The sequence below is a fragment of the Triticum urartu genome, chromosome 1 (assembly GCF_003073215.2).
Source record: "Triticum urartu cultivar G1812 chromosome 1, Tu2.1, whole genome shotgun sequence".
NCBI lineage: Eukaryota > Viridiplantae > Streptophyta > Magnoliopsida > Poales > Poaceae > Triticum > Triticum urartu.
The window spans coordinates 533,575,602-533,597,044 of NC_053022.1; the positions used below are offsets into that span (position 1 = coordinate 533,575,602).

Below are 21,443 nucleotides of genomic sequence, written 5' to 3' on the forward strand. Positions count from 1 at the left end.
AGGAATGTTACCACATCCCCTAAAAATTTCAGGTCCAAAATCGAAATGTACATTCAGTAACAAAAAAGAGAAATCCAGATCTAAATAGTATCAATGTTGCTTTTGTCTCTTCTTTACACTATTCATGCTAGATTTCATATTTTTGTTTCTCAATGTGTGTTTCGAATTTGGACTTGAAATTTGGAGGGCTTGTAGTCATATTCATTATGAACATTCACAATTTTTTTTTAAAAAAATGAAATATTAAAAAAATGTTTTTTGACATTAGAGTACCGGGAGTACCCAAGACTGGGAGCATTGGATACTTTCCCCGAGACTGGCCTAGCCGGTTGGTAGAAGTCCAAGCTTTGCCCGTCTAACTAAAATTTCACTGGACAGATTGCATGGAAGCTACCAAAGCAAACCAACCCTAAAATTGCTGAATTCTCATAGAAAGTACGACCCTACAACTATCAGCAGATGAACAAACATGAGACAGAGTTCCGTTTTTTCCCTTCTCAAGTCGCTAATTTACCTAATCTTCGAACATGAAACGACTAGAGAGCACCGAACAAACATTTGAGTTACACAACAGGAGGCGACTGGTCTAGCTGAGGATGCGACTGCAGCTTTTTGTTTGCGCATCCAACTTATTTCTTCCTTCCGCGGGTTGACTTCGTCTTCTTGCTAGCAGCTGCACTGGCTGGTTTCTCTGCAGTTTCCTGCGATTCATACCATACAGAAATTCAAGTGGTGAAATGTTGTCATGCAGAAAAGATATAGTACTACCCCAGCAGGGCAAATGTGTTATTGTTAGTGCACAATTCAACACTAAACACAATCCTATAGGAGCCCCCGAGGGAAAATCGTCTAGAATTATTACAGCACTAGTTTTCAAAATATAGCTTCTGCTATTTGTATCTACCCGGCTGCTTATTCATTTGAAAATACTGTTGGGAAATGTGCATCTGTCTTGTGGTGATGTTGATATCAGGCGTGTTGCACAATGGAATCATCTACAGTTCAAACTAGGGCAGGTAGCCTGGTGGTGAATTGGTGATGTCTAGCACTACCCAAATAGTGGTACGAATATCAGATACACACTAGGCCAAAGTTTGGGTTGCATATGATGCTAGAAAATGATGTTTCCAGACAAGGCCAAGGATTACATATATAAGCACTATAACATGAAGTGGCATTTTGGTGGATGTATGTACCTTCCGCTTCAATGGCACTGATGTGCTAACAGTTGGCTTGAAAAATGACTCGAGCCTGATTAAATCAAGTCAACAATTATTACAGTATGATGATCTATGATCAAGTTCAAGTGCTAAGAAAGTGACTATGCACACATGTATTATTCTTAAGAACCATGTATGTGAATATATAATGCTCACCTTCCTTGGGATGATTTATTCTTCGCCGATTTAATCTTCTCTATGGCCTACATGAAACCCATGACATATGGTTGATAAAAATGTTTAAATAACTGGAACAGAGAGAGACAAGAAAAATGCATGCCTTTGTCACACGATCTTGATTGAAACCATTTTCTTTCACCAGAAAGTTCACGAGGCCCTGGGGAAAGATTAGAAGTAATGGGTATTTTCAATTGTTCACTTCCTGTTCACGAGGCAAGTAACAAGGACAGTAGACATACCTCCTCATCAGGTGCAGTCCATTTGAGCTCGGGAATATCCAGTGTTACATCGGGTTCCTTGAACATGCGCCGAGCTTCTTGATAAGGCCAGTCCTCAGGAATTTGATATCTACAGTAGACAATGGACACATGCGAAGAAATTAAAAACCAACACAAACCAGAATTTCACTGGCCAAGAGGTGCATGACTTTAAAGCGGATAAATCTTGGGCCACTGTGCTACACAACTGACATGTTGGATTCAGCTGAGCACTAAGTCAATAGAAAAACCTTCAAAATGGATAAGGACTAACTTGTCTTTATTAATATTTTCCAGAATGCCCTCAATGGACCCGTGCTGACGAATGAGCTTCAGAGCTGTAAGACCACCAATGCCTAGTGGACAAGATTCCATACAGTTAGAAAACTTCTCTGCTAGCTACATAATTTGGTAAATGTGGACTACAAAATGAAAGCGAAAGAGTAAGCAATGATACCTTTAATGCTATCACAGTAGTCACATCCACAGAGGATGCACAAGTCAATGAATTGGTCCATAGTGAATTCAAGCTCCTCAAGAATCTGCAGTATGAAATTTGGTTAAGTGTATACAAGATAAGGATGAAACTTATGCTCAACATAATACTGCATACTTTCGCAACTTCAAATTCCATAACAGGTATTTTCCTGGAACTTGGATCCATCAAATGACGAACAAACCGTGTAGCTCCAAAAGTAAGTGAGTCCATATCTTCGGATGCAACAGCATACACCTACAAAATAAACTGTACTAAATAAAAATGGAAGCAGAGGGTGAAAACAAGAAGGTAGTGGAAGTCCACTATGTTAATATTACCTTGTCATTCTTGCAAAGGGCAGCACATTGTGATTCTGCTTCACAAGGAGCCTATTGGTGGTACAGGAGAGGGAACTTTAAGTGAAATTAACAGCATCACAAACACACAATAAATCATAAACTATATGCTGATAGAAAGCAAATTTACCAATTCCACATAAAAACATGATTATATATGTTAATGTGTACCCTGTAAAATATGTATGGCAGTGAGCAAAACTGAATTTACCTCCACAACAGGAACACCCATCAGTCTTAGTAGACGCTTACAATCATCATTGTGCTGCTTCGTGACCTGCTCATAAAGGACATGGAAAGATGTAAAGCTAGAATTTACTCTGAGAACTAATTCATCGCATATATTACATAACATCACTTTATGCAAAAAAAAGGTACAAAAGTTCAGTTGATACTTGCTCAGTGAAGGAACCAGTTGGCTCCTAGCACAATGCAAATCGTCTTACATTAAGGAGATTACGAGTGATGAAAAATTTCAAGACTCTTTATCACAAACAACTGAAAATAGTAATTTCTCACCTTTACAGTTCTCTTGCTGAATTTTTCAATTGCATCCGTATCTCCTGCCTAGAACAACAAAATGCATTTCGCATAGGGGGTCAAAAGAGAGAGCATAGAAGAACAGCGTGGATAAAAAACTGATCAAAGCAACGTCAGCAAACCTCTACTGCCTTCGTCAGCCCTTCTGTTGCTTCATTCCTCTTTGCGTGTCTGACAAGTATTCCAGGTTAGCATTGTATAACCTAAAAAGTAGTGAAGGCAAACATATAAAGTGTGCTAGGAAACAACCAAAGGATAAATAACCTTTTTAAAAGCTCGTCCTTCTTCATTTCAGGAGGCTTGCCATCAAAAACATATCTGCATGAGCAATGTTGTGATCCCATTAAAAATAGACTGATATTTTCACATGTAATTATATGAAAAATTTCTGATATTAAGAAATGAAAGAATTTGGATTTACACTGGTTTAATTCCTGCCTCGAGCAACCTTATTGTCCGGCTGAACATGCCTTGCAAATGACTGTCCAAGAAAAAGAAAGAACCGCATGAACATACATACTAGGACTATAAACTTTGAGCAGTACTTCAAGTCAAATAATATTAAGTATGGTTGGAGAGAGAGAAAGAGATCTAAACCTGGTGACATCGCCGGCTTCGTTTGTAAGGGTTTCCATCCCTGTCCTTCCAACTACAATCTGTACAAGGGAAAGCATAAGAAACATATCTCACCTTTCATCGCGTTAGGTAAAAAAAGGGTTTGCTATTATCTCACAACTGCTTGTTAACATCCACACAGAAGAAAGTTCATCGGTGCAACTTCAAATTTTTCCTTCCTTTATGTTGTAAATAAGAGAAAACATCCTATGCTAGAGGCAATCAGCTCATTGTTAATCAACCCAGCCAAAGTAAGAACACGCAACTTATATGCCCAAGGGGTGGGTGAAAATTTGGCAGCCTACTGCAACAATCTTCTAAGAGTATAAAATGGGAAATATTCCAGCACTGGGCAACCAGTATCACAAAACTGCCACCACACGAGGGTCTACAAAACCCTAAACCCAACCTAAGAGAGCAAATCTGCTATAGGCCCAATCGTAGAATGCGCGTAGAGTCAGCGACCAGCCGCATATAGAGATGGACTCTTCAGCACAAAACTGGCCGAGGCCACTGTCGTGCAAGCACAATACTACATAGAAACAAACAGTAAATGGAGGAGAGGCCATGCGGGTCAGGGGAGAATGGGGGCTATACGAGGAACTGGTAGATGCACATGCTGGCGTCGACGGCGATGCGGCGGCCGAAGTAGCTCTCGAACTTCTGCTCCCTCATCGACTTGGGCGCGTTGTCCGCCAGCAGCTTCGTCAAACCCTACAGCCACGCACAAAATGAATCGCCTCTCCATTCGAATGTGACGGGGAAAACCGCCCCCGAATCCACAGGATACGATACTCAAAATCCACAAGGAGAGGAGGAGGCTCAGGCAGCCGGTCACGACGCGACGCGCTCACCTTGACTCCCATCTCGCCGGCGACGGTGGCAGGCGGCGCGCGAAGGCGGCGGGGGCGGGGCGGGGAGAGGGGGGGAGAAGAGGCCGCGGGCTATTTTCAGTTTTTTTTTCTCTTTTCCTTTCCGCCCCCCGGTCTTTGTATTCTGGGAGCGCCGTGGTACATATGGGCCGGGCGGGCGGGCTCAGATAGCAGAGCGTCCAGGCCCAGGGAAGCCACCCCTAATCTCGAACAGCACCCAAAGCAGAGCCGCCGGGGAGGCTGCGGCGAGCTGCCGGAGGGAGGGAAGGGGAGATGGCGAGCCGGCTGTGGAGGTGGTACGCGGACCGGCAGTTCCACAAGTGGGAGAAGACGGTGCTGTGGGACATGGTGGAGCCCTACCGCCCGCCGCGCTCCTTCGCGCCGCTCGTCGGCACCTACGTCGCCGCCTTCTACACCGCCATCGTCGGCGCCGCCGTCACCGAGCAGCTCTACAAGGTCAGGCCACTCGCTCTCGGACCGACGCCGGGGCCTCCTCGGACGTCGCTCCCCCTTCCTGTCTGCGCGCTCGCTCGCTCGCGCGGTAGATGCTCGACGAAATGCCTCCTTGCTCAGGATAGCACAGCTCGCATCATAAAATTATCCATCTCCTGGCATGGCATCGTTTGCATTCTTTATTTACTGGCCAGATTCCACTGATCTCCTACGGTGATATGTGGCTTCAAATTTAGGAATTCATTTGAAAATCGAAGGATCCAATTATGATACTGCATTGGAGAGGCTTGGTTTTGTGTGCTTACATCGCCTCTGGAGTTCACCTGATTGTGTGTTGCTGTTGTATTTTTGGAGCAGGAGAAGTACTGGGAGGATCACCCGGGCGAGGCGGTGCCGATCATGCCGCCCATGTTCTACTGGGGGCCATGGAGGGTGGTGAACGGAGAGGTTCCCCGCTTCATCCAGACGCCCGAGGAAGCTAAGCCGGCATAGAACTGCTTGGAGATCGCTGGGGATGCTGTGAAATGTTTGCTGTTCACTGTCTGCTGTGTAGCTATGGCATTCCTGCATTTCTTGCAATTTGCATTCTGGTGATTGCGCACTGCCGTGAATCATAATGGTCTTTCTATGTATCCTTGTTTGCACAAATAAATTGATATTTCTATCACGGAGCAGATTGTTTGCATTTTATCGATTTGATGATCTTCCAAGCGAAATAGATAGCGCTGGGATGCTCTCATTTTGCATCATCTAAAACAAAGGTTCCAGTCATTGCCAGCGTGCAGCCAACGATAGGCAGTGCCATGAGACCTAATATACAAAGTAAACTGAAACGGAGGGAATATGCAGCACCGGAACAGCCACGAGCACACCACCATAAGGCCAAGGCCAACTCCTCCGCGTGACCCATCCGGTCCGAATTTATCTGTTTGGGATAAAATACGACCCAGCGGTAATACCCAAACAGACAAAGTTGTCTTTTGGACACTTTTTTTGTCCCGCCCAACCCCAAACCTGAAGCAAATTTGGTCCAAAAATGCTCCCGAACGGACAGAAAACGGACGCTCTCCTCGCACCTCTCGTCCGCTCCTGTCCGCCCGTACCTTCCCTCTGGCCCACAAATCAGTGAGACCGAGAGGCTGGGGCGCGTGCGCGGGCGGGGCGGCGCCGCGGCGAGGGCGCGGCCAGGCTGGACGAGCGCGGCGCGGCGAGGCGAGCCGCAGGGGCGCAGGCGCGGGTGAGGCTAGGCGCGACACGGGCGCGGGCGCACGCGGCGCGACGGGGTGCTGGCGTGGCGGGGCAGGGCGCGGTCCTGCAGGCCGCGGCGAGGGCGAGGCAGGGCGGCGGCGAGCTCGCGACGAGGTGGGGGTTCGCGCGGGGTGGCATGGCGAGCTCGCGGCGAGGCTCCAGGGTGTGCGCGGTGCGGCATGGCGAGCTCAGGGCGAAGCAGGGCGTACAGGGGTACCAGAGGCCTTCTACGCGTTGGGTGCAGATGCCTCATACGTCTGTCCGCCAAATCGCACCCCAAACGGACAAAAGCGGACGTCCGGATGAGTCACGCGGTGGAGTTGGCCTAAAAACACAAGGACACAGGCAAATTGCAGTTATCAAAAGAAGCACTTCGATAACACCAGGCGTTGCCCAGTTAACATTCAAAGCCCCAAATGCTTGTCTTGTCAAAATCTATCTGAGTTTTGACCCAAAATGAAAGAGCTCTAAATCTAGTTAAGGCTACATCAGCACTGAAGCATGAGTTTTTCACAAACCAAAATAGGTGCCAGCTTTGCACCTCTCACTTCGATAGGGAGGGGAATCTCTATTCATGTATAGACCGGGGGGAGTTAAGTTTGTCATGTCTTTAACCAAAAACAGGCAAATGAGACATCATGCCGCACTGTCCTCAGAAGCCCATTCCGCTCATGTCCGGCATGCGACTGGCAATTCTGGCTTTTGTCGACGGGAGCTCAGCGACTGCAGCCTCTGTGGTTGTCATCAGCAGAGAAACGCTGTACCAGAAACACAGATTGTCAGACAAGTTTAATTGTTTCTGTCAGTCGTACAAAGGTAGGAGTACATGGTTCGAGAACTTGAGCTGTACCTTGCTGCATCTTGAAGTGCAGTTCGAATCACCTTCACAGGGTCGATGATACCAGCCTTGATCATGTCAACATACTCCCCTGCAGTAGGCAAAACGCAAGAATCAATTACTGAACCGCTAGAGAATATTATTCTGCTGGAGAAATATCAGGATTGCCATTTTTACTGCAATTAAGAATCGACAGCTGAAGTACGGTTAATTTGCGCAGACCTTTTGCTGCGTCATAGCCCAGACTAAGATTATCTTGTTCCAGTAGCTTCCCAATAACTATGGCACCATCGATGCCGGCATTTGCAGCTATGGTCATCAGAGGGGCCTGCAGAAATTACGGAATAATTCGTGTATGTCCCGATATGGAATAACCAAGTGCATGAAGTGCAGAAGAGCATCATAATCAGCACAAGAAGTAACCTTCAAAGCATTCTTGATAATCTGAACTCCAATCTTTTCATCCTCATGCGATGTGCTAATATTGTCGAGCTCCTTGGTGGCATATAAAAGTGCAACTCCACCACCTGTTAGGCATGACGTTAATTGGGAACACATACAACATAAAATCAGGTTGCGGAAACAAAGTAATAAGAAATAGTGTAGAAATGTCGTACAAGCTGCTCAAGAAAAATGCGATTACCTGGAACAATACCCTCCTCCACAGCAGCCCTTGCAGCATTTAGAGCATCTGTTACCCTGTCTTTTTTCTCACCAACTTCAGCTTCACTAGCTCCACCAATCTGCAAAATAAATGTGTATGCTGAGACGAGCACACAAAACAAGGGACCTTACACCATACTTAGAAACTAACAAACCTTAAGAATAGCAACGCCTCCAGATAATTTTGATAAACGCTCTTGAGCCTTTTCTTTGTCGAACATGGAGGTGCTGTTCTCAAGTGATTCTCTAAGCTGTGAAGGGCATCCACATGACAAAAATTGTGACTTGTACTGAAAGAATTACCTGAACCAGTATCCAGATAGCTTAACTTGAGACAAAGAGTCAAATGTGATGATTCTTAGAGTACCTGTTGACACCTCTCTTCTATCTGTTGCCTTTCACCTCCACCATCTAGAATGATAGTGTCATCAAGAGATACAGTAACCTGTGAAGAAAATGTCACTGTATGGTTCTTTTTCTTCAAATTAATGTTACTATATTGCTCTCAAGTAAAATAATTTGTGGAAGTTGACAAACCTTCTTAGCTGTGCCGAGCATTTGTAGTTCAACTTTATCAAGATCAAGACCTTGATCCTCGCTAATAACCTTGACATTAAAATGAAATATCAAGTCAAATTCATTCATAGTAATGTCAGTCATGAGTCATGTTAACCAACTTGATTGTTCTCATAACAACTAACCTGCCCTCCTGTTAAAACAGCCATATCATCCAGATTGGCCCTTCTGTTTTCACCAAATCCAGGAGCTTTGACAGCACATATCTACAGCCAAGGCCTCAAAATTAGTTCAGAATTTTGCTTAAATAAGCTTCTCTGTGACAACAATCCAGAGTAGCTTGAGCCTAGTGAAGGAAATAGACAACATAGACAAAAGGAAAAACAAACTGAAAAGGCTTACTTCAATAAAGAGTGCACACTGCCAACCATCTTATACGAGTACAGAAGTATGACAGAAGTAAGAACTAAAGAAATGATTCATAATACCTTGAGTCCAGCACGATGCTTGTTCAGTACAAGCATTGATAGAGCTTCTCCATCTACATCCTCAGCAAAAATGAGAAGAGGTCTGCGGTTCTACATAGATCAATCATGATTTATCAGTTGCCACCAAATTTCCATCATGGGATCAACAAAAGCAAGCACCGAACTTAATGGAGTTACCTGGATAGAAATTTGCACTGCTGGAAGAAGTGAATTCATGTTTGAGATTTTCTTGTCATGAATAAGAATCAGAGGATCTTTCAACTCCTGCACATGAAAAAAGGATAAATCAGAAACATGGGTTCAGTTCAGATCATTCGTATAAAATCTTCATTGTCTATTGATATGCATGGTATCCCTCTCATCTTTGTTTTCTATTTGCTCTTATCAAATATGTGACATGCCTACTGCCTACAACAATCTCTGCAGACAGATACCAAACAATTGTAATTCAAGTTTACAAGAGAAAACACAAGCAGCATGCGTCATTGTAGTAGTCTATTTAAGATTACATTGAAGAAACTGTAAACAAAGAGGAAACAAACCACAGCCATTGACTTCCCAAGTACAATCTCCGCCCCGAATTACTTGTCTTAGATTTGTCTACATACGGATGTATCTAACACTAATACATCCGTATCTAGACAAATCTAAGACAAGTAATTTGGGACAGAGGGAGTACTACTGATAAGTTCCCACCTACATGCATATTGCCATGGAAAAGTTAAAACAAAAGGAGGATTTGAAGAAATCCCTTGCAGACAGTAAACGTGCTGAATTTGTATTTATAGAAAAGAAGAAAAGATAATAAAGACTCACACATTTCTGAGTCTTGTGATCAGTTACAAAGTAAGGGGATATGTAGCCTCTAGTCAACTTCATTCCCTGGACTGCTTCAAGCTCATTATCCAATGTTTTGCCATCCTGCCAATTTGTAAGAATTAGTAGCAGAATACAAGATAAACCAAATATAGTAGCAAAAACAGCTGGTAGCACTCACAGCAATAGTAATGACGCCATCCTTTCCAACTATTCCCATAGCTTTTGATATCAGATCTCCAATTTCCTTTTCGCCATTTGCAGAAATTGTAGCTACCTGGTTTACAAGACAAAAATGAGGTGGGTATGTCTAGGCCAGGTTTTGAATTAAAGTACAAACAAAGAATGTTAAGTTACTATGTAGTGTGTCTAGTAATGAATCATAATGATGATTTTTTATTACCCATGGCAGATACAAGTAATAACTACATCAAAGATACATAAGCACACATAACAGGCCACCGCAGCAAATGAGAGTATCTTACCTGGTTTATTTCATCTGGGGAATCAATCATCCATGCTTTACTTTTGAGGTGAGCAGTGACGGCGCTTATAGCCTTGTTTATGCCTTTCCGCAAATCCATAACATTGACCCCTGCTGCCACAGCCTTGCATCCTTCCGTGAGAATTGCCTGTGTAAGCACAGTTGCACAAGTGGTACCTGTTGCCCCACACGATCAGAAACAAAGTAAACGACATGCGATGCTCCATTCACATAAATAGGCAAGTAGTTCCCTACCCTCATATCTTGACGAAAGGACAAGGCATTTGCACAGAGACCACACACATGAGAAGTTCCTACTCTTTATAGCATGTTGCTTCAGATTAAATGCCAACTATTTCTTATCTCACTTATGGCAAAACAACGAGTAACAATGTTTGGAAACGAATCCCACGTTTTCCTAAAGAACGGTACAGTGTGATTGCATGTCTGAAAACTAAATGATTTCTTCAAGAATGCCTAGGTTAAAATTAGTTGATCCATCAGTAGAAATCAAATTGTGAGAACTAGTGCAGATCACAAAATATGGGGTTAGTTACTCCACTGCATGAGGAATAAAATATGGCAAGTATCAAATCACAATGTAATCTAGGCGACTAGGCCTAACCTAGAAGTACGTCAAATCATGTAGAGATCATAGTGATCAGAACTAGTGCACTGGATCTGAAGGTAGGGCCTGGAGGCACACCACACAGGTGAGGCACAAAAATAATACAAACCACAAAGCTATTGCTATTCATCTGTCGTTGGAGTACTGCAGGCACGAATGACTGAACATCACATTGCAGTAAGCAATAACAGTTAAATACACTGAACTAGCATCAAAACTTCCTAGTCCTGGGACGGCACAACAATCTGCTACTACTAGTTAACAAAGGGATTAACTACACATGATAGAGAAGGTAAGACATCAGCATTAACACTACACACACCGACATGAAACTAGCATGTAAATAAAAGGGAAAGGGGAATGCTTTGCTAAAAAAAAGCAGCTAGATGAGATGGTTTATCAAGTTCAGGAATTTCCGAGAGCCCTCGGTGCTCACCATCTCCTGCTGCCTTGTTAGTGGCATCGGCGACCTGCTTCACCAGGCTCGCCCCAACATTCTTGGCGCTGTCCTCGAACTCTATGCTCTTGGCAACGGTGACCCCGTCCTTGGTGACCTTGGGGGATCTGTTCGGTCTCTCGATAACCACATTGCGGCCCTGCGGCACAAGCAAGCAGCCCACTCAGTCGACAAATCAAACCCTACAATCTAGCCCGGCGTTTTCCCGCTAGATCCGCGCCGACTGCCGCGTCGCGCCGGCCAATCCGCTCTGATCGGGAGCGAGAGGGGGGCACGGACGAACCTTGGGGCCCATGGTGACCTTGACGGCGTCCGCGAGGTCGTTGACGCCCCGCAGCATGGCGGCGCGCGCGCCGACGCCGAAGGTGACCTCCTTCGCCGCGTACCCGCGCGCCCACTGCCGCTGCTCCCCGCCGCCGCCGCGCGCGAGCTGCCGCCGCAGCGCCGAGGAGGAGGACCGCGAAATGGCCGCCGCCGCCGCCCGGTACATGGCCGCGTGTTGGTGTGTGCGTGGTGTGGTTTGGCGAGAATCGAACTCTGTGTGGCGTCTCTGGGTTCGAGAGACGGGGTGAGGGTTTATGTGGGTTTGGGGGTTCTGGAAGCTTCTCGGTCGGAGTACTTCCGCAGCGAGAGCACCGCGGCGTCAGTCTTGTGGGGGAGGAGATGATTTTGTGAAATCTGAGCCGTCCGTGCTCTAAGATCGTGTGGCCACTCGTGCTCCTCAATTGAGGCTCCGAGTATTATTTTCAACAACATGGCTAGCTGTTCTAAAAAAAACATGGCTAGCTTATTGATTTGTACTATAAAAACAAGGTTATTGTTTTTTTTTATTATAGATCACCACTCATGCCGAATGGAAATCAAAAGGAGCAGAGAAGTTGATCGACCCATTTGTCCAAGACTATGTCTCAAAAATATTTACTTGGGATGCCTTGAGCATCCCCAAGCTTGGACTTTTACCTCTTCTCCTCGATCTTTGATCACTTTATCCACACAAAACTTAACAGAAAGCTCAGTAAGATCCGTTACTATAATAAAGCAAATCACTACTCTAAGTACTGTTGCAAACTAATTCATATTTTATTTTTGCATTGTAGCTATTGTAATATAACTTTTCCACGGCTTAATCCACTAATAGAAATCGATAGTTTCATCAAAACAAGCAAACTATGCATTAAAAATAGAATCTGTATTAAATAGGACAGTCTGTAGTAATCTGAACATTCACCATACTTCTGGTACTCCATAAATTCTGAAACAATTAGGAAAAATAAATAATTTGTATAGAAAGACATTGCAAAAAGTTTCAGAACCGTTTGACGTTCCAGTAAAAAATATAAAATTGCGCACTACAGCCAAAGTTTCTGTTTTACACCGCACAAACCAACAAGCAGGGGCTGTTGTAAGTAAAATAGGTGTTGTTGAATAGATTTGCAAGATAATAACGAGTACGTAAATAAAAAGTATGGGCTGTTGTAAGTAAAGAAGCAATAAAGTAAATATAGCGAGTGTGGAAAAGTGGTGGTAGGAGTTGCGAAATTGCCCCTAAGCAATTGACTACTTTACTAGACCGATAGCAAGTATTATGTGGGAGAGGCCACTGCTAGCTGTCATCCCTGACTTGGAATTCTATGCACTTATGATTGGAACTATTAGCAAGCATCTGCAACTACTAATGTTCATTAAGGTAAAACCCAACCATAGCATTAAGGTATATTGGTCCCCCTTCAATCCCGTATGCATCAATTTCTATGCTAGGTTAAAGCTTCTGTCAGTCTTGCCCTCCAATACATAGTCCTATCAACATACAACTAACCCTAGGGTGTGATCCACGCGCACAATCATATGATGGGCACCAAAGGACAGCAACATAACCACAAGCAAATTAAATCAATCATAGCAATTCATCAACCACCGATAGGACAACGAAAATCTACTCAGACATCATAGGATGGCAACACATCATTGGATAATAATATGAAGCATAAAGCATCATGTTCAAGTAGAGGGTACAGCGGGTTGCAGGAGAGTGGACCGCTGCAGATAGAGGGGGGAATATGATGGAGATGTTGGTGAAGATGGCGGAGGTGTTGGTGTAGATCGCGGTGATGATGATGGCCCCCGGTGGCACTCCGGTGCCACCGGAAGCGAGGGGGAGAGAGCCCCCCTCCTCCTTCTTCTTCCTTGACCTCCTCCCTAGATGGGAGAAGGGTTTCCCCTCTGGTCCATGGCCTCCATGGCACGGGAGGGGCGAGAGCCCCTCCGAGATTGGATCTGTCTCTCTATCTCTCTCTGTTTCTGCGTTCTCAGATTCTTCCCTTTCACATTTCTTATATTCCCGGAGATCCGTAACTCCGATTGGGCTGAAATTTTAACACGATCTCTATCCGGATATTAGCTTTCTTGCGGCGAAAGAAGGGCATCAACCGCCTTACGGGTGGCCACGAGGGTCAGGGGCGCGCCCCTGCCTCGTGGCCACCTCGGGCACCGTCTCGCGTGGATTTTTCTTCCCAAAAATCATATATATTCCAAAAAAATCTCCGTCAGTTTTTATCCCGTTTGGACTCCATTTGATATGGATATTCTGCGAAACAAAAAACATGCAACAAACAGAACTGGCACTGGGCACTGGATCAATATGTTAGTCCCAAAAATAGTATAAAAAGTTGCCAAAATATATGAAAGTTGTAGAATATTGGCATGGAACAATCAAAAATTATAGATACGACGGAGACGTATCAGCATCCCCAAGCTTAATTCCTGCTCGTCCTCGAGTAGGTAAATGATAAAAAAGATAATTTTTGATGTGGAATGCTACCTAGCATAATCTTGATCACATATCTAATCATGGCATGAATATTAAGATACGAGTGATTCAAAGCAATAGTCTATCATTTGACATAAAAACAATAATACTTCAAGCCCACTAATAAAGCAATCATGTCTTTTCAAAATAACATGGCCAAAGAAAGTTATCCCTACAAAATCATATAGTCTGGCTATGCTCCATCTTCACCACACAAAATATTCACATCATGCACAACCCCGATGACAAGCCAAGCAATTGTTTCATACTTTTGACGTTCTCAAACCTTTTCAACTTTCACGCAATACATGAGCGTGAGCCATGGACATAGCACTATAGGTGGAATAGAATGGTGGTTGTGGAGAAGACAAAAAGGAGAAGATAGTCTCACATCAACTAGGCGTATCAACGGGCTATGGAGATGCCCATCAATAGATATCAATGTGAGTGAGTAGGGATTGCCATGCAACAGATGCACTAGAGCTATAAGTATATGAAAGCTCAAACTGAAACTAAGTGGGTGTTGTAACTGTTGGGGAACGTAGCATAAATTCAAAATTTTCCTACGTGTCACCAGGATCTATCTATGGAGTCATCTAGCAACGAGGGTGGAGTGGATCTACATACCCTTGTAGATCACGCGCGGAAGCGTTCAAGAGAACGGGGTTGATGGAGTCGTACTCGTCGTGATTCAAATCACCGATGATCCTAGCGCCGAACGGACGGCACCTCCGCGTTCAACACACGTACGGAGCAGCAACGTCTCCTCTTCTTGATCCAGCAAGGGGGGAGGAGAGGTTGATGGAGATCCAACAGCACGACGGCGTGGTGGAAGTAGCGGGATTCCAACAGGGCTTCGCAAGCGCTGCGGGAGGAGGGAGATGTGTCACGGGAGGGAGAGGGAGGCGCCAGGCCTTAGATATGGTTTGCTCCTCCTTTTCCCCACTATATATAGGGCCAAGGGAGAGGGGGAGGCGCAGCCCTTGCCCCTTCCTCCAAGGAAGGGTGCGGCCAAGGGGGGGAGGAGTCCATCCTCCCCAAGGCACCTCGGAGGTGCCTTCCCCTTTTAGGACTCTCCCCTTTTTCTCTTCTCTTGGCGCATGGGCCTCTTGGGGCTGGTGCCCTTGGCCCATGTAGGCCAAGGCGCACCCCCTACAGCCCATGTGGCCCCCCGGGGCAGGTGGCCCCACCCGGTGGACCCCCGGGACCCTTCCGGTGGTCCCGGTACAATACGGTGACCCCGAAACTTGTCCCGATGGCCGAAATAGCACTTCCTATATATAATTCTTTACCTCCGGACCATTCCGGAACTCCTCGTGACGTCCGGGATCTCATCCGGGACTCCGAACAACTTTCGGGTTACCACATACTAATATCTCTATAACCCTAGCGTCACCGAACCTTAAGTGTGTAGACCCTACGGGTTCGGGAGACATGCAGACATGACCGAGACGTTCTCCGGTCAATAACCAACAGCGGGATCTGGATACCCATGTTGGCTCCCACATGTTCCACGATGATCTCATCGGATGAACCACGATGTCAAGGACTTAATCAATCCCGTATGCAATTCCCTTTGTCTATCGGTACGATACTTGCCCGAGATTCGATCGTCGGTATCCCGATACCTTGTTCAATCTCGTTACCGGCAAGTCTCTTTACTCGTTCCGTAACACATCATCCCGTGATCAACTCCTTGATCACATTGTGCACATTATGATGATGTCCTACCGAGTGGGCCCAGAGATACCTCTCCGTTTACACGGAGTGACAAATCCCAGTCTCGATTCGTGCCAACCCAACAGACACTTTCGGAGATACCTGTAGTGTACCTTTATAGCCACCCAGTTACGTTGTGACGTTTGGCACACCCAAAGCACTCCTACGGTATCCGGGAGTTGCACAATCTCATGGTCTAAGGAAATGATACTTGACATTAGAAAAGCTTTAGCATACGAACTACACGATCTTTGTGCTAGGCTTAGGATTGGGTCTTGTCCATCACATCATTCTCCTAATGATGTGATCCCGTTATCAATGACATCCAATATCCATGGTCAGGAAACCGTAACCATCTATTGATCAACGAGCTAGTCAACTAGAGGCTTACTAGGGACATGGTGTTGTCTATGTATCCACACATGTATCTGAGTTTCCTATCAATACAATTCTAGCATGGATAATAAGCGATTATCATGAACAAGGAAATATAATAATAATCAATTTATTATTGCCTCTAGGGCATATTTCCAACAGTCTCCCACTTGCACTAGAGTCAATAATCTAGTTCACATCGATATGTGATTAACACTCAAGGTCACATCCCCATGTGACTAACACCCAAAGAGTTTACTAGAGTCAATAATCTAGTTCACATTTACCATGTGATTAACACTCAATGAGTTCTGGGTTTGATCATGTTATGCTTGTGAGAGAGGTTATAGTCAACGGGTCTGAACCTTTTAGATCCGTGTGTGCTTTACAAATCTCTATGTCATCTCCTAGATGCAGCTACCACGTTCTATTTGGAGCTATTCCAAATAACTGTTCTACTATACAAATCCAGTTTACTACTCAGAATAAACTGGATTAGTGTCAAAGTTTGCATCGGCGTAACCCTTTACGACGAACTCTTTTACCACCTCCATAATCGAGAAAATTCCTTAGTCCACTAGTTACTAAGGATAACTTTGACCGCTGTCCTGTGATCCATTCTTGGATCACTCTTGTACCCCTTGACTGACTCATGGCTAGGCACACTTCAGGTGCGGTACACAGCATAGCATACTGTAGAGCCTACGTCTTAAGCATAGGGGACGACCTTCGTCCTTTCTCTCTATTCTGCCATGGTCGAGCTTTAAGTCTTAACTTCATACCTTACAACTCAGGCAAGAACTCCTTCTTTGACTGATCCATCTTGAACACCTTCAAGATCATGTCAAGGTATGTGCTCATTTGAAAGTTCCATTAAGCGTTTTGATCTATCCTTATAGATCTTGATGCTCAATGCTCAAGCAGCTTAATCCAGGCTTTCCATTGAAAACACTTTCCAAATAACCCTATATGCTTTCCAGAAATTCTACGTCATTTCTGATCAACAATATGTCAACAACATATACTCATCAGAAATTCTATAGTGCTCCCACTCACTTCTTCGGAAATACAAGTTTCTCATAAACTTTGTATACACCCAAAATCTTTGATCATCTCATCAAAGCATACATTCCAACTCCGAGATGCTTACTCCAGTCCTCAGAAGGATTGCTGGAGCTTTGCATACTTATTAGCATCTTTCAGGATTGACAAAACCTTCCGGTTGTATCACATACAACCTTTCCTCAAGAAAAATCGTCGAGGAAACAATGTTTTGACATCCTATCTGCAAGATTTCATAAATAACGCAGTAATCGCTAATATAATTCCAACAGACTCTTAGCATCGCTATGAGTGAGAAAGTCTCACCGTAGTCAACTCCTTGAACTTGTCGGAAAACATCTTAACGATAAGTCGAGCTTTCTTAATGGTGATACTTACCATCATTGTCCGTCTTCCTTTTAAAATCCATCTGTACTCAACAGCCTTACGACCATCGAGCTGTTCCGCCAAAGTCTACACTTTGTTTTCATACATGGATCCTCTCTCGGATTTTATGGCCTCGAGCCATTTATCGGAATCCGGGCCCACCATCGCTTCTCCATGGCTCGTAGGTTCATTGTTGTCTAGCAACATGACTTCCAAGACAGGATTACGTACCACTCTGAAGTAGTACGCATCCTTGTCATCCTACGAGGTTTGGGAGTGACTTGATCCGAAGTCTCATGATCAATATCATAAGCTTCCACTTCAATTGGTGTAGGTGCCACAGGAACAACTCTTTGTGCCCTGCTATACACTAGTTGAAGTGACGGTTCAATAACCTCATCAAGTCTCCACCATCCTCCCACTCAATTCCTTCGAGAGAAACTTTTTCTCGAGAAAGGACCCGATTCTAGAAACAATCCCTTATTGCTTTCGGATCTGAGACAGGAGGTATACCCAACTATTTTGGGTGTCCTATGAAGATGCATTTATCCGCTTTGGGTTCGAGCTTATCAGCCTGAAACTTTTTCACATAAGCGTCGCAGCCCCACACTTTTAAGAAATGACATCTTAGGTTTCTCTAAACCATAGTTCATACGGTGTCATCTCATCGGAATTACGTGGTGCCCTATTTAAAGTGAATGTGGTTGTCTCTAATGCCTAACCCATGAACTATCGTGGTAATTCGATAAGAGACATCATGGTATGCATCATATCCAATAGGGTGCAGTTATGATGTACGGACACACCATCACACTATGGTGTTCCAGGCTGTATTAGTTGTGAAACGATTTCCACAATGTCTTAATTCTATGCCAAACTCGTAATTCAGATATTCATCTCTATGATCATATCATAGATATTTTATCCTCTTGTCACGACGATCTTTCAACTTCACCCTGAAATTACTTGAACCTTTCAATAATTCAGACTCGTGATTCATCAAGTAAATATACTCAACATCTACTCAAATCATCTATGAAGAACATAACGATATCCACTATACGCCTCAGCACTCATTGGACTGCACACATCAAAATGTGTTACTTCCAACGAGTTGCTATCTTGTTCCGTCTTACTAAAACGAGGCTTTCAGTCATCTTGCCCATGTGGTATGATTTGCATGTCTCAAGTGATTCAAGATCAAGTGAGTCCAAACGGTCCATTTGCATGGAGTTTCTTCATGCATATACACCAATAGACATGGTTCGCATGTCTCAAACTTTTCAAAACGAGTGAGCCCAAAGATCCATCAACATGGAGCTTCTTCATGCGTTTTATACCGATATGACTTAAGTGGCAGTGCCACAAGTAGGTGGTACTATCATTACTATCTTATATCTTTTGGCATGAACATGTGTATCACTACGATCGAGATTCAATAAACCATTCATTTTAGGTGCAAGACCATTGAAGGTATTATTCAAATAAACAGAGTAACCATTATTCTCCTTAAATGAATAACCGTATTGCGATAGACATAATCCAATCACGTCTATGATCAACGCAAACACCAAATAACAATTATTTAGGTTTAACACCAGTCTCGATGGTAGAGGGAGCGTGCGATGCTTGATCATATCAACATTGGAAACACTTCCAACACATATCGTCAGCTCACCTTTAGCTAGTCTCCGTTTATTCCATAGCTTTTATTTCGAGTTACTAACACTTAGCAACCAAACCGGTATCTAATACCCTGGTGCTACTAGGAGTACTAGTAAAGTACACATCAACACAATGTATATCCAATATACTTCTATCGACCTTGCCAGCCTTCTTATCTACCAAGTATCTAGGGTAATTCTGCTCCAGTGGTTGTTCCCCTTATTACAGAAGCACTTAGTCTCGGGTTTGGGTTCAACCTTGGGTTTCTTCACTAGAGCAGCAGCTGAATTGCCGTTTCATGAAGTATCCCTTCTTGCCCTTGCCCTTCTTGAAACTAGTGGTTTCACCAGCCATCAACAATTGATGCTCCTTCTTGATTTCTACTTTGGTGTCAAACATCGCGAATATCTCAAGGATCATCATATATGTCCCTGATATATTATAGTTCATCACGAAGCTCTAGCAGCTTGGTGGTAATGACTTCGGAGAAACATCACTATCTTATCTGGAAGATCAACTCCCACTCGATTCACATGATTGTTGTACTCAGACAATCTGAGCACAAGCTCAACAATTGAGCTTTTCTCCCTTAGTTTGCAGGCTAAGAAAATCGTCGGAGGTCTTATACCTCTTGACGTGGGCACGAGCCTGAAATCCCAATTTCAGCCCTCGAAGCATCTCATATGTTTCGCGACGTTTCAAACGTCTTCGGTGCCTCAACTCTAAACCGTTTAGCATTACGCACTGAACTATCATGTAGTCATCAAAACGTGTATGTCAGATGTTCGCAACATCCACAGACGACGTTCGAGGTTCAGCACACTAAGCGGTGCATTAAGGACACAAGCCTTCTATGAAGCAATGAGGACAATCGTCAGTTTACGGACCTAGTCCGCTTATTTTCTACTATCAACTTTCAACTAATTTTTCTCTAGGAACATAAATAAACAATAGAATTAAAGCGCGAGCTACGACATAATTTGCGAAGACCTTTTGACTATGTTCAGGATAATTTAGTTCATCTTATGAACTCCCACTCAGATAGACATCCCTCTAGTCATCCAAGTGATTACATGATCCGAGTCAACTAGGCCGTGTCCGATCATCACGTGAGACGGACTAGTCAACATCGGTGAACATCTTCATGCTGATCGTATCTACCATACGACTCATGCTCGACCTTTCGGTCTTCTGTGTTCCGAGGCCATGTCTGTACATGCTAGGCTCATCAAGTTAACCCTAAGTGTTTTGCATGTGTAAAACTGTCTTACACCCGTTGTATGTGAACGTAAGGATCTATCACACCCGATCATCACGTGGTGCTTCGAAACGACGAACTTTAGCAACGGTGCACAGTTAGGGGAGAACACATTCTTGAAATTGTAATGAGGGATCATCTTATTTACTACCGTCGTTCTAAGCAAATAAGATGTATAAACATGATAAACATCACATGTAATCAAATAGTGACATGATATGGCCAATATCATATTGCTCCTTTTGATCTCCATCTTCGGGGCTCCATGATCATCATCGTCACCGGCATGACACCATGATCTCCATCATCGTGTCTTCTTGAAGTTGTCTCATCAACTATTACTTCTACTACTACAGCTAACGGTTAGCAATAAAGTAAAGTAATTACATGACGTTTATGTTGACACGCAGGTCATAAATAAATTAAGACAACTCCTATGGCTCCTGCCGGTTGTCATACTCATCGACATGCAAGTCGTGATTCCTATTACAAGAACATGATCATCTCATACATCACATATATCATTCATCACATCCTTTGGCCATATCACATCACATAGCATACCCTGCAAAAACAAGTTAGACGTCCTCTAATTGTTGTTTGCATGTTTTACGTGGCTGCTATGGGTTTCTAGCAAGAACGTTTCTTACCTACGCAAAACCACAACGTGATATGCCAATTGCTATTTACCCTTCATAAGGACCCTTTTCATCGAATCCGACCCGACTAAAGCGGGAGAAACAGACACCCGCCAGCCACCTTATGCAACTAGTGCATGTTTGTCGGTGGAACCGGTCTCACGTAAGCATACGTGTAAGGTTGGTCCGGGCAGCTTCATCCCACAATACCGTCAAATCAAGATAAGACTAGTAACGGCAAGCATATTGAACAAAATCAACGCCCACAACTTCTTTGTGTTCTACTCGTGCATAGAATCTACGCATAGACCTAGCTCATGATGCCACTGTTGAGGAACGTAGCAGAAATTCAAAATTTTCCTACGTGTCACCAAGATCTATCTATGGAGAGACTAGCAACGAGGGGAAGGATAGTGCATCTACATACCCTTGTAGATCGCTAAGC

The 21,443-nt window shown here is 44.1% G+C and overlaps 3 protein-coding genes across 3 annotated transcripts; 1 reads left to right on the top strand and 2 right to left on the bottom strand.

Moving 5' to 3' along the window:
* Window positions 1-386: 386 nt before the first annotated feature.
* Window positions 387-4,635, bottom strand: LOC125526792 (flap endonuclease 1-A). Its single transcript, XM_048691421.1, has 17 exons — window positions 4,501-4,635; window positions 4,244-4,360; window positions 3,629-3,687; window positions 3,453-3,512; window positions 3,296-3,349; window positions 3,154-3,202; window positions 3,011-3,058; window positions 2,703-2,768; window positions 2,474-2,524; window positions 2,271-2,390; window positions 2,115-2,199; window positions 1,932-2,013; window positions 1,640-1,748; window positions 1,501-1,557; window positions 1,377-1,423; window positions 1,197-1,251; window positions 387-701 (listed from the first exon to the last, which is right to left on the bottom strand). Exons 1-17 carry the CDS (start codon window positions 4,510-4,512, stop codon window positions 630-632), a joined length of 1,143 nt encoding a protein of 380 aa, XP_048547378.1. The 5' UTR covers window positions 4,513-4,635; the 3' UTR covers window positions 387-629.
* A 38-nt stretch (window positions 4,636-4,673) lies between these two features.
* On the top strand, window positions 4,674-5,656 carry LOC125526812 (uncharacterized protein At4g29660). Its single transcript, XM_048691433.1, has 2 exons — window positions 4,674-4,974; window positions 5,329-5,656. The coding sequence occupies exons 1-2, from the start codon at window positions 4,792-4,794 to the stop codon at window positions 5,461-5,463; spliced, it is 318 nt and encodes a 105-aa protein (XP_048547390.1). The 5' UTR covers window positions 4,674-4,791; the 3' UTR covers window positions 5,464-5,656.
* Window positions 5,657-6,569: 913 nt separating this feature from the next.
* On the bottom strand, window positions 6,570-11,699 carry LOC125526824 (chaperonin CPN60-like 2, mitochondrial). The gene is made up of 16 exons (XM_048691446.1): window positions 11,393-11,699; window positions 11,089-11,248; window positions 10,026-10,201; window positions 9,722-9,817; window positions 9,541-9,645; window positions 8,902-8,988; window positions 8,725-8,814; window positions 8,422-8,502; window positions 8,258-8,326; window positions 8,088-8,165; window positions 7,876-7,971; window positions 7,701-7,800; window positions 7,481-7,584; window positions 7,280-7,385; window positions 7,070-7,148; window positions 6,570-6,977 (listed from the first exon to the last, which is right to left on the bottom strand). Exons 1-16 carry the CDS (start codon window positions 11,597-11,599, stop codon window positions 6,872-6,874), a joined length of 1,740 nt encoding a protein of 579 aa, XP_048547403.1. The 5' UTR covers window positions 11,600-11,699; the 3' UTR covers window positions 6,570-6,871.
* Window positions 11,700-21,443: the final 9,744 nt, after the last annotated feature.

Coding starts and splice junctions, on each gene's coding strand:
- LOC125526792 (XM_048691421.1), bottom strand. Junction 2,769..3,010: donor TCAGCAAGAGAACTGTAAAG/GTGAGAAATTAC, acceptor CTTTATGAGCAG/GTCACGAAGCAGCACAATGA. Junction 1,558..1,639: donor GGACTGCACCTGATGAGGAG/GTATGTCTACTG, acceptor ATCTTTCCCCAG/GGCCTCGTGAACTTTCTGGT.
- LOC125526812 (XM_048691433.1), top strand. CDS start 4,792: ATGGCGAGCCGGCTGTGGAGGTGGTACGCGGACCGGCAGTTCCACAAG. Junction 4,975..5,328: donor TCACCGAGCAGCTCTACAAG/GTCAGGCCACTC, acceptor TTTTTGGAGCAG/GAGAAGTACTGGGAGGATCA.
- LOC125526824 (XM_048691446.1), bottom strand. CDS start 11,599: ATGTACCGGGCGGCGGCGGCGGCCATTTCGCGGTCCTCCTCCTCGGCG. Junction 10,202..11,088: donor TAACAAGGCAGCAGGAGATG/GTGAGCACCGAG, acceptor GTGGGGCAACAG/GTACCACTTGTGCAACTGTG. Junction 8,166..8,257: donor TGCTCGGCACAGCTAAGAAG/GTTTGTCAACTT, acceptor TTTTCTTCACAG/GTTACTGTATCTCTTGATGA.